General features: G+C 56.0%; 1 protein-coding gene across 1 annotated transcript; it reads right to left on the bottom strand.

The window, feature by feature from the left end:
- Positions 1–1,372: 1,372 nt before the first annotated feature.
- Positions 1,373–13,002, bottom strand: NMUR1 (neuromedin U receptor 1). Its single transcript, XM_034781937.1, has 2 exons — positions 12,108–13,002; positions 1,373–3,681 (listed from the first exon to the last, which is right to left on the bottom strand). Exons 1-2 carry the CDS (start codon positions 13,000–13,002, stop codon positions 3,281–3,283), a joined length of 1,296 nt encoding a protein of 431 aa, XP_034637828.1. The 3' UTR covers positions 1,373–3,280.
- Between the last annotated feature and the right edge of the window lie 3,067 nt (positions 13,003–16,069).

Here is a 16,069-nt window from a genome sequence, read left to right as displayed (position 1 = left end):
TTATGATATTTTCTGTCTTATTATCTGTCCCTTTCCTAATGGTTCCTAACATTCTATTAACTTGTTTGATTTTCACTGCATATTGAGCAGATGTTTTCAGAAAACTATCCAAGATGAAGCCGAGATCTCTTGCTTGAGTGGTAACAGCTATTTTAAACTCCGTCATTTTGTATGTATAGTAGGAATTATGTTTTCCAATGTGCATTACATTGCACCTATCAACAATAAATTTCATCTGCCATTTCGTTGTGCAGCAGCCTAGTTTTGTGGGATCCATTTGTAATTCTCCACAGTTGGCTTTGGATTTAACTATCTTCAGTAACTTAGTATCAGCTACAAACTTTGCTTCCTCACTGTTTACGCACTTTTCCAGATAATTTATGTTGAACAGCACTGGTCCCAGTACAGATCCTTGAGGGACACCACTATTTACGTGTCTCCATTCTGAAAATTGGCCATTTATTCCTACCCTTTGTTTCCTGTCTTTTAATCAGTTACTGATCCCCGAGAGGACCATCCTTCTCATCCCATGACTGTTTACTTTGCTTAAAAGCCTTTGATGAGGGATCTCATCAATGGCTTTCTGAAAGTCCAAGTACACTATGTCCACTGAATCCCCCTTCGCCACATGTTTGTTGACCCCCCTCCAAGAATTCTAATAGACTGGTGAGGCATGATTTCCCTTCACACAAGCCTTATTGACTCTTCTCCAACAAATTGCGTATATCTACATTTTTGATCATTCTGTTCTTTACTATAGTTTCTACCAATTTGCCTGGTACTGAAGTTTGGCTTACCGGCCTGTAATTGCCAGGATCGCCTCTGGAGCCTTTTTAAAAGACAGTGTTACATTAGCTATCCTCCAGTCATCTGGTACAGAGGCTGATTTAAGTGATGGGTTACATACCACAGTTAGTAGTTCTGCAATTTCATATTTGAATTTTTTCAGAATATTTGGGTGAATCCCATCTGATCCCGGGGACTTACTACTGTTTAATGTATCAATTTGTTCCAAAACCTCCTCTATTGACACCTCAATCTGGGACAGTTCCTCAGATTTGTCACCTGAAAAGAATGGCTCAGGTGTGGGAATCTCCCTCACATCCTCTGCAATGGAGACCGATGCAAATAATTCATTTAGCTTCTCTGCTGTCACTCCTCTAGGGAAAGTCAAGGTGGGGTGCAATTGAGTTTATGCTGAATAGAGACAGTGGGTTGGGGGAGAGCAGCTGAGAGAGAGAAATAATTTGAGCCCAACTAACAAGAATGGTGGTGGGTTTGTTTTAATTCTCAAGTTAAGCGACAATCAGCTCATGCAGACCAGAGAGACTCAGAGAGAGAAAAACCCCGAACTCGCCACAGTGCAGATGGCCCGGGGTAGCTGCTGATGTCAGAGGAGAGGCTGCTGGGCTGGGGAAGGTCCGGGACGAGGTGGTGAAAGGAAGAAAGGGAAGTGGAGAGGGAGCGAGACAGCATCTGCTCCCCAGCCGGGCTGCCAGCACTGCACTTTGTGTCAGCTGTTAGCACATGGATCAGAGACATCTCTGTTGTCAGAAAAGGTTCCCATGTTTATGTGGGGAGGGTGAATTATCTTCCATGGCTCACGCGCGCCAACACATAGGAGCCAGCCAGGGAAAGGGTGAGTCAGCCTCACACAACAGCTCTTCCTTCTTCACTGGGGTCGGAGTAAAACCAGCCCCCCTCGCCTCCAGCATGGCCTCGGCAGCTCCGACAGGCCCAGGCCCCACTGCCCTTTCCCTCTGATTTCCAGTCCCTCCCTGGCGGGCGGAAGGGGAAAGGGAGGGCAGCCAGGTGTGGTGCGTGTCAAACTGAGCTCCCCGCGCCTTGCTGCGGGGTGCCTGGGCGAAGCTCTTCCCACCCACAGCTGCCATGGCCTTGCCCAGAGTTGCCACGGCAGAGGCATGGCACACGCTCGGACAGCTGGGCACGTAGGGGGGGTGGAGGGTAACACCACACCTCATGGGGGTGTTGATGCCTCAGCTACAGCACGTCAAACCCACAGGCCGCGGGGGAGATCCTGCATCTGCACCCTGCCACGCTCCCTGAGTGGCATTTCTCTGCTGATTTCCTCCACCTCTTGGTTCTCGCCCTCCTCCCCAGGGACAGCAGGAGTAGGGGTGTCAGGAACCCAGCGCTGCCAACTCTCTTGATATCTGGCATCTTTCTGAAACCCCCAGCTCCTCGAGTCCTGGGATTCTGGGAGCATCTCAGCTCTTGTTTTCTAGGCTGGAGCCCACGTGGGTGTGGAGAAAAGCTGGGGCTGCAACTCCTAAAGGTCCCAGCACCAGGAGGCAGGGAAACAGACCCCGACATTTAGTATTTTTTAAAGTCAGATGAACTTGGGGGGCTTGGAGCTGGCGATGCTGGGAGCTGATTCCCTGCATGTCTCAGGGAGCAAGGGGGGCTCGCGGGTAATCGGGAGCACCCAGTGGGGACCAGAGTACTGGAGAAAGTTGGGGGTTACTGGGAGGGGGGTGTTGGGCTGGGACAGCCTGGATGAGGGATTGTTGGGTGGTGGTTGAAGGTGCGGGAAGGGAGGAGAGAGCCTGGGGATGGGGGTAGTGGGACCGGGGGAGGAGGGTGAATGAGGCTAGCAGGTAGTAATGGCTGGAGCCTCAGGCTAGGGTTAGCAAGGAGACTTCTCCCAGGAGTGGGGGGGACGGGACCTGTTGCCCTGGGACTCAGGCAGCCGGCAGGCAGCGTTACCCTGTGACCAGGGCCCAGCCCTCTGAATGACAGAGGCAGTTGCTCTGAGTTCAGTGGCCATGTCTGAATCTCTGGCCGAGCTGTTTCAGGCCCCGATGCCCTACACAGGGAAGAAGCTGGGATCAGTGGAGACAACCTGCTGCTTGCTAACCTTTCTCTTGTTGTTTACATCCCTCCTAGCACTAAGCCGGTCCGGTGCTGCCAGACACACCAGACAACCTGCAGCCGGATGGCACCACCACCTATGCCGAAGCCAAGAGGCTGCAAAGGCATGGCCCGTGGAGTGGGACCCCAGCCAGCGAAGAGTTAATGCCCCACCTCTCTGAACCCAACTTCTGCCTTCGTTCGTACCCTCGTGCCACGGTGCAGCCCCTGGTGAGTTCGGCCTGCAAGGGGTGGGAGTGGAGATCATGCCAGGGCAGTGCTAGCGGGTGGCACAGCGACAGGAGACGTAAGCAGGGTGACTAGACACTGGACATGGCCTTCCCAACCCCCTCACAGTCGTTGTGTCCCTCCAGGAGCCCGACTAGCAGGGAAGGCCCTGGCGGTGCCCTCAGGGGAAGGACGTCTCATGCTTAAGGGCGTCCTCCTCCTCCATGCCCATCTCCTCCTCCTCCAGGTTGGACAGGGGCAGCCCGTTGCCGGCGGGCACGTGCTCGCACACCGTGCTGCGGGTGGTGACCCGGGTGACGCTGGGCGAGTACTTCCTGGAGCCCAACCTCCTCAGGTGCCTGTGGCACATCACCTCCTTGAACATCTCCCGGAAGCGCGTGGACATCAGGTTGTAGAGGATGGGGTTGGCGGCTGAGCTCAGGTAGAAGAAGACCCCGGAGATGATGTGGACGTACTGGAACATGTGCAGCATCCGGCCCGTCCAGTGGGAGACGAAGCTCCAGACGAGCCGGTCTGTGTGGAAGGGGGCCCAGCAGATCCCGAATACGACAACCAGCACGACTGGAAGGAAGCAGAGAAAATTACCCTGGCTCACATAGGACAGCGAGGGTGGCCCCAGGAGTAAAAAAAAAATATAAAAATTAATGGAGATATCCTATTTCTTAGAACTGGAAGGGACCTTGAAAGGTCATTGAGTCCAGCCCCCTGCCTTCACTAGCAGGACCAAGTACTGATTTTCCCCAGATCCCTAAGTGGCCCCCTCAAGGATTGAACTGATAACCCTGGGTTTAGCAGGCCATCCCTCCCCGCCCAAGTAGAGGTAGCTTGGGCCAGAGGTAACCGAGGTTCAATTTCTGACTCTACCACAGAGGGATAACAACCTACTGATACTGCCCACTAACATTTACCTTGAGTCATAAAGGCCTGCGGTCAGGCCCGCCGACAGGGGGGAGGCAAAGGGGGAAATTGCCCAGGGGCCTGGGTGATTTAAAAGGGCCCAGAGCCCCCAGCTGCTGCGGTGGTAGATAGGAGTCCCGGGCCCTTTTAAATTGTCCAAGTGGGCCGCAGGACTCCTAGGTGCACGTGGGGTGGCACCGGCGGTGCTGAAGGCAGCCGGGCAGGCATGTGGAAGCCCTGGCCATGCCGGAGGAGCGCCCATTGACTGTTCTGCCCTGGGGCCCAGAATTGCTGTTGCCTGTGGTGCTGCGAGTTGTGGGTTCTTTCCCTGCTGATGACCCATCTCGGGGTGGGTGGTATGTACCTCTAACATGCCACCTTAGGGTAAACACCCATTTCTTTCATAGCCCTCAGGTGACTGATTTACGGCCTCCTTATTATGGTACTTACCGTAGCTGGCATCATACAGCCATGGGAAGGAAACGGGCCCTTACAGTAAATGAGACAAATCTACAAAGAGTTTAGTGGCTGCAGGATAGGCAGAGAGACAACAGAAAAAGGCAGGAGGTTTTGGTTGGTTCTGGCTGGCAGGCATGTCACTAGCGCTGCGTTTCTTCAGATATAGTCTGCTGGTTTATTTGAATTAAGGGCAAGACACAAAAATAGGAGTGGATGGCTGGCAGTTAAAATGAAGCCCAAATACCACTTTGATGGGCATGATAGATAGATAGATAGATAGATAGATAGATAGATAGATAGATAGGGTATATGGGGTATATAGGGATAGATAGATGCTAGGGGTGTATGGGGATAGATAGATAGATAGATAGATAGATAGATAGATAGATAGATAGATAGATAGATAGAAGGGGTGTATGGCGAGAGAGAGAGAGAGAGAGAGATAGATTATAAGAATTTGAAGGAATGAGGTTGCTCATTGCGATGAAAGGACGCTGATTTATGTCATGACATATCATTAGCTATCATGACATGTCACACAGCAGTTCATTGGTTTTGTATCACATGGTTTGTAACATTTCACAAGGCATGATGTGCATTCAATAGAGTTTATAAAATCAATAGCTTATCAAAAGTTAACAGAGCGTTAGCTGTTTTAATAACTGGTTAATCAACTGTCATAGAATCCAGCACGTCAATAGGCTGCTTGTAACCATCTATAACATGTCCTACACCTGTCTGTAACGTGAAACATCTGTTAACCCTTTGTAAACCATTTATAAATGGAACCCTAATATAAAGTGTGACCCAGTTCTTTCCCAGCCTCCATAAGAAATATAAGAGACATAAGAACAGCCAAACTGGGTCAGACCAAAGGTCCATCGAGCCCAGTATCCTGTCCTCTGACAGTGGCCGATGCCAGGTGCCCCAGAGGGAATGAACAGAACAGGCCATCCGGCAATCTGTGCGATTCCCTGTAACTATCGCTCCCTTGTGCCCCAGCCAGCGGTTGCTAAGTGTGGTCACATTAACCGGCTTTGGCCCTTGTCCCCTTCCGTTCGTTATCCTGTCTCCGGTGTTTGTTTCTCTGTCACCTTCCCCAAGCTCCTTGACAAACACAGCTCCTTTCCCCCACGACCCCAGAGAGGGCTGCGCCCGTTGTCCCAGGATACGCACCCGGTAGAAATCAGGTGCCTGGTCTCGAAAGGTTTGTTTATCCTGGTTAAATACACGGCCCTGGCGCAGACGGGAACGGAGCGCCACGCCCCAGAGTCCGGGCGTGGATTCACAGGCTGGTGACCGGATCCAGACTGGCAGCCCTGGAGCCTTCCCAGCAGCAGCAATGGGGTCATGAGACAACCTGGTTCCCATCTCTGCTCCCCCCAGGCCTGCCCAGCGCCATGCCAGGATGTTCCCGGCCCCTCCTGTGGCCGTGAGCCGCCTGATGCCAGTGTAAGGGCTGTTGGTCCCTTACTAAACTCCGTGGGGGGTTTCTGGTTGGGTAGCTCCCAGTACCCAAAGAAAGGGGAAGGGTCAATGGGAAATTAGAACCCTGAGACTGACAGTCCCCAGGAACAACGCTCCAGGTCAGCCGGATTGACGGGGCAGGCTAATCAGGAGGGTCCCGTCTTCCTTGTGAGCTGGAATTGCCTGGGTCAGACAGAGTGGGGCTGACTTAAGGGGAGAGCAGGGGTCCCAGCTAGGGCCCTGCCAGCCAGAGAACCAGAGAAGCAGCCCAGGGAGCAGGTCAGTGCTGGGAGGAGAACTGCAGCGACCAGAGAGAAGCAGCCCCGGGGGCTGGAGGCAGAGCAGCAGTTGTGCTAAGGCAGGAGTCGTCCGGAGCTGGGTGCGGTGAGCAGCTGGGGAGAGTGAGGGGGACCCTGGGCAGTGGTCCCAGTGCAGGGAAATGCAGTTAAGAGGCCCAGACTTGCAGGAGGATCGTAACCCCGACGGGGGGCTGACGCTGTGAAGAAGGGTCCTGCCACCTAGAGCCTGGAGGCGTGTGGCCACCACCAGAGAAGTGTCTGACCCGCAGCGTCCCTGCAGCACAGCCAGGGCCTGGGCAGGGGCCCGGGACGTGTGAGGGACAGACTGTGAACTACCCTGACATCCCAGAGACACTGGTTGTGACGTCCCCAGGCCACAGAGCGGGGTGACATGTTTCCTTTAACCTTTCCCATTTTTTCCTTATTCGTTTTTAATTGGTTGCTGTTTAATAACTTGTATTTGCTTTGAGCTGTATGCAATGATCAATTGGTCTGGGAAGCGTCCAGTGTGGAGAGAGCGGGGACACCCTCGCCCCTGCCCTCAGTGACCACGACAAGGTTGGGGGTCGAGCCCTGCAGGAATCCTGGGCTCAGTCTTGTCGGGGTTACGAGGACTCTGCCACCCGGGCGAGTGGAAGGGGAGCCCTGAGGTCAGGCAGAGTGCGGGAGGGGTGTGGCAGCCACCCACCCAACACTGCCCAGGGAGCGCCAGGCTGCCCGAAAGGCTGAACTCGGGGTTAATGGGATTCTGCTGGCGTTTCACTTGGACAGGTGTTTATTTTTCCAGCGATGCTCACGCCCCCAGCTGCAGCTGATTGGGACGGAGGGGAATCCGGAGTCGATTTGGAATGGGGCCTCTTCCTTTGAAATGCTCGGTCCCGAGAGAGGCCAGGCGCCATGCCCAACTGGGGACCACCTGGGCAGCTTGGGTGGCACGCAGCAGTTTGCAGCGCCCTGCATACCAGGTAAACTCCTGGCTGCCTGGTTAGCTGGGGGCCGAGCAGGAGGCCAGAAAAGGGATTTCAGTCCTTACAGGAATTATGGATCCAGGGGACAGAAATGTCCCAGCTAATCCAAACGTCAGTTAATCGGGATTTGTTTGTACAAGGCCCCCATAGACCACGCTACCCCTAATAACGATTTATGTTTCTAGTGCCCCTTTCCTCCCCAGCTGCATCACCAGTGACACGCAGGTGGCAGCAGAGGCCAGGGCCAATGAGAGGGGGGAAGCCGGTACAAATTAACGGGGCCCGGCGGTCCAGAAGGGGGCCCGGGGCCCGGCTTCCCTCGTTTCCCCACCCCCCCTCGTCAGCCCTGTTTAGCCGGTCCGCCCTTGCTGCGGGGTGGGGGGCGAATTTTTTTTTCACTGGGGCCTGAACCCGCTCTCGGCGACCCTGCCGGAGGCACCCAGATACTCCGGTGATGGTAGCTAGATTAGACAGAGTAAAATGCAGCTGTTTCTGGGGTGGAGTCCCACCATGGGGACATAGGAATTTCTAACGCTCAGCCTGCTCCTCTGGTCGCCTCTGTTTGGATCAAGATGGAGCAATGCATTCTGGGACATGTCGTCTCTGCGGGCTGCACCTCGGCCTTAGAGACGGGCCAGGCCTAGGAAGCGTTGCAGGGAGCCCTGTGGGGCCACGTGCTCAACCAAATCGCCTCAGGGCAGCTGAGCTCACTGTTGCAGGGTGGCATGGGGGACCGGGCCAGGTTGGGCTCCCCCCTTGGTTTCCCCCTCCCAGCTCCCATAACTCTCCTCGCTCTGGCCAAGTGGAGTCACCCGAGGGTGTGGGCGGGATAACCCTTCGCCCCCTGACATCCCTCTGGGGGTGTCCCCACTGAGCAGAAAAGCCGCTGCAGGGCCATTGGTACCTGGGGGTCTCGCTCTCACACCCAGCAGCCGAGCGGCTTTGGCACATCCACACACGGCATCTACCCCACAGCACCGATCCCCTAACAGAATCATAGAAATGTGGGGCTGGAAGGGACTGGGAGAGGTCATCTAATCCAGTCCCCTGCACTGAGGCAGGGCTAAGTATTATCTGAGACCATCCCTGACAGGTGTTTGTCCAACCTGCTCTTAAAAATCCCCAATGATGGAGATTCCACAACCTCCCTAGGCAATTTATTCCAGCGCTTAACCACCCTGACAGTTAGGAAGTTTTTCTAATGTCTGATCTAAACCTCCCTTGCTGCAATTTAAGCCCATTGCTTCTTGTCCTGTCCTCAGTGGTTAAGGAGAACAATTTATCACCCTCCTCTTTATAATAATCTTTTACATACTTGAAGCCTGTTATCATGTCCTCCCTCAGTCTTCTCTTCTCCAGACTAAACTAACCAGTTTTTTTTTTCAATCTTTCCCCGCAGGCCATGTTTTCGTTGCTCTCCTCTGGACTTTCTCCAATTTGTTACTTCTTTTCCAAAGGGTGGCGCCCAGAACTGGACACAATAGTCCAGCTGAGGCCTTACCCGTGCTGAGTAGTGCGGAAGAATGACTTCTCGTGTCTTGCTTACAACACGCCTGCTAACATAGCCCAGAAGGATGTTTGCTTTTTTTGCAGCAGTGTCACATTGACCACTCCTATTTCGTCTGTGATCCACTCTAACCCCAGATCCTTTTCTGCAATGCTCCTTCCTCGGCCGTCATTTCCCAGTTTGTACGTGTGCAATTCCTTCCTAAGCGGCGTACTTTGCATTTGCCCCTAATGAATCTCATCCTATTTATTTCAGACCAGTTCTCCAGTGTGTCGAGATCGTGTTGAATCCTAATCCTCTCCTCCAAAGTGCTTGCAACCCCTCCAGCTCTGCTGCTGGGATGAGGGGCGCTGGGTTACGTCCAAACGCGGCACATTGCATTGTGGGGACCCGCTGAGCCAGGGTGGTGGCAATGCTTGTGGCGTCCCTGGGGACGGGACACCTTTGCAGCCAGCGCCACTTCAAGCCAAGCCTGCGTTAAAACCCCAGACACTGTTGCAGGAGGACACGAGGCCCTGTGCAGGCATGGGGAGCTCAGGACCGTCCCAGCCAACGCTTGTTTGCAATGCTAGCCTGTCTCTGCATGGCAAGGCCAGAACAAAAGGGATTCACTCCGCCCTCCCCCCCGGCTTGTTGATCTGCTTTCTGGGGGCGGCCGGGGAAGCAGGTTGTGGAAAGGACGTGAGGTCTGGTTAACATCTCTCCCTCTCTCTCTTGCCAGGGCCGCTCTGCCACGTGGCTTTGCTTTTTGGCAAGCACGGGGCCTTCGCTCAGCCTAAAGCCAGAGCATTGCAGCCCCGGGGAGCACTGCAGGTCAGCAGACAGCCACAAAGCTCCGGCTGGCTTGGCCTCCCAGCGGGCACCTTCTCTGGGAAACATTTCCTGCCCTGGATTGTGTCTGTGCCCGAGCGAAACCCACCAGCCAGCCAAGGCCTCCCTGGAAGCCTGCTGCGTTTATTAGCCAAATGAAGCAGCCCTCCATTAATGGAGTAATCACCATCCCGACCCTGGGCACCTCTCGGAGATTAACGAGCGGCTGGGAGGGCTGCTGGCTCAGATCTCTTATCTCCGGCCCGTTGCCAATTCCCAGCCGGTTAGTGCTACTGTGATAAAAGCCTCTTTCCCTAGCTGCTGCACCAAGCTGACACCAGCCAGGACCTGGGATGCACACGGTACGCGGAGAACACACACGCCCCCGGGCCCCGGTGGTCCCAGCCGTCCTCTCTCGCACTGTGGTTGGAGGGATGCTGGATGTTGCTTGGGACTCACCCCTCAGAGGAGAAGCCAACGGCAGGCGTGCTAAGCATGCAGTGAGCGCCAGCCAGACACGCCGTGGCACCTCATTCCAGGACGCCGTTTCCACCCGGGCCAAGCGGGTGCAAAATGGCACCCGATCAGAACGGTAACGTTTTACACCCACTTTCCCCAGCTGCAAAGGGGGACGCGGGCGAGAATCGGGCCCAGGAGCCGGAACCCGCCTTGGCTAGTCAGAACTCGCCCTCCGCGCATCTCGCTTTAAAATAACGACTACGTGGCAAATCTCCGCTCAAGTGCGGCACCAAAGTCGCGTTTCCAAAAACATAGCGCTGAGCTGCGGTTACCCACGCCCCTCTCCCTGCAAGGCATCGGCACTAATATACCACCAGGGCACTGCAGCAAGGCACAGCCCAGTCACACCTCTGCAGCGTAGCACACAGTGCCACTTGGCTGCTATACGGCACGGCACCGAGATCCTGGAAAGGAAGCCTTGGGCACAACCCAGACCGTCAGCGCCCAGGACAGGGCCTGTAGCCTCTCTCTCTGTACAGCACCATGCATTCTGGGGCTCTTCCTAATTAATAGGAGGTTCCCCTGGAACGTGTGAGCTCCACAATGCACTTTCATGCACGCAGGGCGACCAGATAGCAAGTGAGAGAGATTGGGATGGGGGTGGGGGTAACAGGCAGACAGAGCCCCAAGTATTGGGAATGTTCCTATAAAATTGGGACGTCGGGTCAGCCGACACGCACGCCCCTTCCCTGTACACCCAGCAACACACACGGCCGGCTAATTCAGCACTCCTTTGCTGTCCCCACGCACCCACCCAATCTGGAAAGGTGCATCGGAAGACACCTGTTGAGTGACATGCTGGAGCGGCAAAGTCACACTGACAGCGCAACACCAGCACCGCACGCATGAAGGCAACAACGCTGAGAGACGTACACACACACGCACACACACAGAGGTATGCGCGCGCACACACACAGGTACGCGCACGCGCACACACACACAGAGGTACACACACACACACACACACACACACACACACACACAGTAAACACAGCCAAAAGGGTCAACTGGAATAAATGAGCGTGACTCCATTGACTTGGATGGGGCTACGTCGATTGCCACCCGCCGAGATTCTGGCCCAAGATGCCTGTGTTCCACCCGGGCCTGGGTATCAATGTACAAGCGGAGCGAGGGGCTGGGTTTGTTAGGAGCTCTGAGCCGCCGGCTGGCTGCGCTCACAGAGCGCTGCTCTGCGAGGGGGAAACGCTAGGGTCCCGGCGGGCAGGGGCTGGGGCACCGATGGGGGGCAATATGCCAAGATCTAGAAGGGAGCAAGTCCCATCCAGCCGGCTGGCCATGTGCAGGGCAGCTTTGGGGAGCTCTGGGTGCAGCCCTCACCCAGCCCCTCCTCAGCTCCCCGAGAAAGCACACTCTCCAGGAGGCTGCTAGGACTGTGCGTGGCGAACAGGAGTCCGGCCAAGAGCTGCCTCCCAGCACTACCCCGGGGAGTTGGGACCTGCTGCTCCGGTGCTCCTAACTCCCAGTCCCTCTGCAAAGGGACGCCAGGCTCCCAAGGGGACGGGCGGTGCTGCTCTCACTTAGGGGTTGGGTGGCTCTGCCTCGCAGGGGCCTGAGTGCAGAGACTGCCGTAGCTGGAGGGGCAGGTGAGCTAACGCCAGGTCACCCAAGGATCCCTGGCTCAAATCCCTAGGCCGGTTGCTCTCCGCCTGTACCAGATGAAGGGGGCGGATCGCCTCCCTGCAGGGAACTTTCTCCAATGCGTGTGCTCCTAGGGGCTTGCAGAGAGACTGCACGGAGCCTGGCCTGTTCCAGTCTGGACTGCTCCAGGCCTTCCAGATCTGCAGTCCCCTTTGCAACGCCTTGGAGCTGGGCTGCATCCGCCCGCCACCACTCTGCTGCGTGGTGCCCAGGTCCCCTTGGAGCTCTCACTTGGTCCTGCACTTCAGCAGCTGGGCTGCAGGACGCGGGGGGCCTGCCCTAGCCACCCAGTGAAAACACAGGTTGGGGATGCCTCTCCCTGCATCTTCTGTGATGCAGGGGACCAGCCGCCGAGGTGAATCACGAGCTCTCCCCGGCCTCGCCCCCCTCATCTCCACTTACACAGCATCTTAGTCACCTGCCTCCTCCTGATCTTCTGCTGCTGGACGCGGATGTTGTGGTAGTCGCAGTCCCCGCCCGATTTGGCTTCCAGGGCTTGCAGCATCTTCTCCTTCTTCAGCTGCAGCCCGATGAGCAGGTAAAGGATGCTGATGGTGCCCATAGGCAGGAAGAAGAAGAGGATGGTGGTGATCTGGATGATGAAGTTGTAAATCAGGCGGGGTTTCACCAGGGTGCAGATGGCCGAGTCCGGCACCACCCCCCTGCCTGGCACATAGAGGGGCTGGATACCATGCAGGCTGGTGTTGGGGATGGAGCAGAGCACGGACAACACCCAGACCGTGACGATGACCCGCTTGGCGTGCTTCCTGGTCACCACGTACTTGGCCTTGAGCGGGTGGACCACAGCGATGTAGCGCTCCACGCTCAGCGCCGTCACGTTGAGGATGGAGGCGAAGCAGACTGCCTCAAAGAGCAACGTCTTGAAGTAGCAGCCCCCGGCGCCCAGGAGGAAGGGGTAGTTGCTCCACATCTCGTAGAGCTCCAGCGGCATCCCCAACAGCAGCACCAGCAGGTCGGAGACTGCCAGGCTGAACAGGTAATAGTTCGTGGGCGTCCTCATGAACCGGTGGCGCACGATGACCAGGCAGGTCAGCGTGTTGCCGATGGCCCCCACCATGAAGATCAGCAGGTAGGTGGCGCAGACTGGGATGAAGAAGCTGGATCTCCGGGGGCCCAGGTATTTGTCCTGCAGCTGCTCCACCGTCAGGTTCAAGTCCTTGGGGTCGACGTGGCTAAAGGCAGCATCCTGCTGGCTTTGGTTGCACAGATCCTGGTAGTCCAGCAGCGCGGGGAGGTCTCTGTGGGGCAGGCTGGAGCAATTGGCGGAGGGATACATGGTCTCCCGCTGCAAAGAGACTGGACTGGATTAGAGAGATGCCTTAAAGCCACCCTCATTCCCATCCCCAGTGGCAGCTCCTCAACGGTCCTCTCTTCACTGCCAGAGGTGCTCGGCTAGGCAGGGCCCAGCACGGGCCTCCATGTCGCAGGTGAACCGTGAGCGCTTCGGGGTCACTGGGATCGGAACAGGAGCTGTCTAGGATGCTGGCAAGTGGCCAGCTTGGGGTGGACTGAATGGCTGCCCCACAACACCGTGGGGCTGCAGCGGGTTGAAATGCAACCCGGGCCAGCGCATGCTCCTCGGGAACGATGGGCCCGGGCCACGGCTAACGCAGCCTGCCGTGCCCCGAGAGGGACCCCGAGCCTGGCTTGGCCCGGCCGTGCTGTCACCAGCTATCTGTGCTGCAGGCCGGGGGAGAGCTGCTGTAAGGGGCATGGGGGCATCTCATGTGGCGGCAGCTTTCCAAGCACCAGCGCAGCAGATGCAAGTGAAAAATCCCCACTCTGCCTGGCGCAGGGGAGGGGGGAATACGGGCAGTGCTGCTGGCTTGCTCCTATGCCAAAATTTGGCCCTTGACCCGAATTTACAAAACCCTGGGGGCACGTGCCAGGGAAAAGTCACTGGGTGACTGGGCTGGATGGGCCAGTCTGCATCATTGACAACTTCCTGCGCCAACCAGGTGGGGTTTTGAAAACCTCCAACCTCACCCAAACCTGCCCCCCAAACCTCCCCGCTCCCTCCAGCCCTGTCCCTCCAAACCCCACCCCTCAACACTCCCCACTCAGTACAATCCAATCCATGGTTTCACTCCTTCCTCTCTACACCCCTCCTCATCCACCCCCCCCAAAAGCCAGGCCTGGCAGAAGCATCTGTCTAGCACAAATTTGCCTGTCCCGAGTATAACCAGATCTGTCTCCAGGAGACCCAGTGGCCTCCCGAACCACGTTACAAACAGACGTTCCCCCCGCACAGCCTGAGCCTGCTGCATTTCCCTAACTCCGCACAGGTGAAGAGCGCCAAGAAGCCGGGCACAGCTCAGTCCCGTGGGGCTCTTTTTGCCTGGCTCAGGAAAATGCTACTTCAGTCGCTCCCGTCTCGCAGAGTAGCCTTCCCTGGCTGCATGGGCCGGGGCTGCCAGGGCCGTGTTATTCAGGGGGTCAGTGTCATCCGATTACCAGTCCCAGAGGTGCTCGGCTAGACTGGCACCGTCTCTTTCTAGCAAAGCTTTCTCGGCAGCCGTTAACACCATCTCCATGTGGCTGTTCTCCGCCCCCCGCACACAGGCAAGAAGCGAAGCCAGGATACAATTTTACAGTCAACCCAGAAAAGCTCTGGGCGATCGCCCCAGTTCAGACGTCCCTAGCTGGGCGACGGGGATACAGGGACGGCCATAACATCATCCTGGGGAAAATGGCTCTTCATCCCAGTGCCCTCTGGTCCAGGGGACAATTTACACGGGTGCTAGATTAAATGCAAAACCCTCGGCAGGACAGGGACCAGGGCTTGGGCTTTGCCAGCTTAACAAACAGCCCGGAAAAAAAAAATCTCTGGTGCTTTCAACTTCACGTCCATGTCCTTTCAGATCCTCCCCGAAAGCCTCTGCCAATTCTCTCGCCTTTCCCTTCGCCCTCCTTCTGCTCTGTTAGTCACCTGGGGACGCAGATGGGGAGGGAAGACACCACTTTGCATCGTGCTAGTCACGGCCAGGACTTCCAAGGGGTTGTATTTCCCTCCCGTCTACGGCACCTGTTTGCAGCGGAGAAACACATCCTTGACTCCTGTAGCTCTGCGAGGGGGTTATTGCCACCCTGCGGTGCAGCGCATGCTAAAGATGCTCTAAAAAAAATAATCAAGTGTCTTTGAAAGAGCCCCACAGGCCAGAGGCAGCCCGAGGGGACGCTGACACGGCCACCAGTGCTGCTGGTGGGGGAATGAATCGAGTTCTGATTTTTTATTTGTGCTCGGTGATGGAAAAGACATAAATAACTCCGCTCCCGTCCTGAAGTGCTGACACAGTCTGATAGACTCAGGAAGGCAAATCTCCTTGCAGGAGAGATGCCACCTCTTAAGTGAGAGAGGCAGAGATTTCTCTTCTCCTGCTTGGCACACGGACTCTTGGCCAGGACGGGGCCACCCCTTTAAGTGCAAACCTCGCTCCCTGCCCCCCAAAACCATCTCGGGCACGGAGAGCACTGGCCAGGCAGGCTGTGTATGCAGCGCTGAACCCACACGCTGCTCACAGCCAGCTCAAAGCTGCAGGCAAAGTCCAATTTAACAGCCATGAGAAGTTTAAGCTGAGACTGGTCCCTTATTACTGAACGGGATTCTAATAAAACAGTCACATCCAATAATAAACTTACACTCACTCGCCTGCTTCCCAGAGACTGTCTACAGAGCCTATATCCAATGTCTGTCTAGCCGCCCATCTCTCTGTCTGTCCATACACCGATCCCATCTATCACTCCAGTACACATCCAGCATCTGTCTGTTTATCCGATATCTGTCTATCCAGCCAGCCATCCACCTGCCCTGGAATGTGCATCCATCCATTCACACCTGCACCGTGTCTGCCCCTCGGGACTGCAGTTTCGGAGTTTTATCACATTTCCTCCACGCCTGAGATAGACTACGTCTCGTCGGTTCCAGCCGTACCGCCCCAGCCCGTTGGCTCCCCTTGCCTCGCTCCTCTCCACGCAGCTTGCTAAAGCGAGAGCAGGATTTTAGCCCCGCCGCTGCTCTATTTTCAGATGCTGCCCCCGTCTTAGGAACACGCCTGTCACCCTCCAAACTGTCTGCTTTTTCCAAGCTGTGGGAATCCACTTTTTCTCCACCACCTAGCGACTTGGAGCGGGGCGATCGGGGTTCCCGGACACCCAACGCTACGTTCATTTTCCAGAACCACAACAACAAAAAAAGCAAAATCCAGATTTCGTTCTGGCAGAGGGGGACGCTCACCTTGCTACGCAGCCCGGCTGCAGAAAGACTTCCCCGGGCTTCCAGCCCTGCTCATTTTCCAAGCTCGCTCAGAGAGTTTGGAGGAGGCGAAGAGGAGACGGTTAAAGTC

Source organism: Trachemys scripta, chromosome 9 (genome assembly GCF_013100865.1).
Source record: "Trachemys scripta elegans isolate TJP31775 chromosome 9, CAS_Tse_1.0, whole genome shotgun sequence".
NCBI lineage: Eukaryota > Metazoa > Chordata > Testudines > Emydidae > Trachemys > Trachemys scripta.
This window is presented reverse-complemented; position numbering and strand designations above follow the sequence as displayed.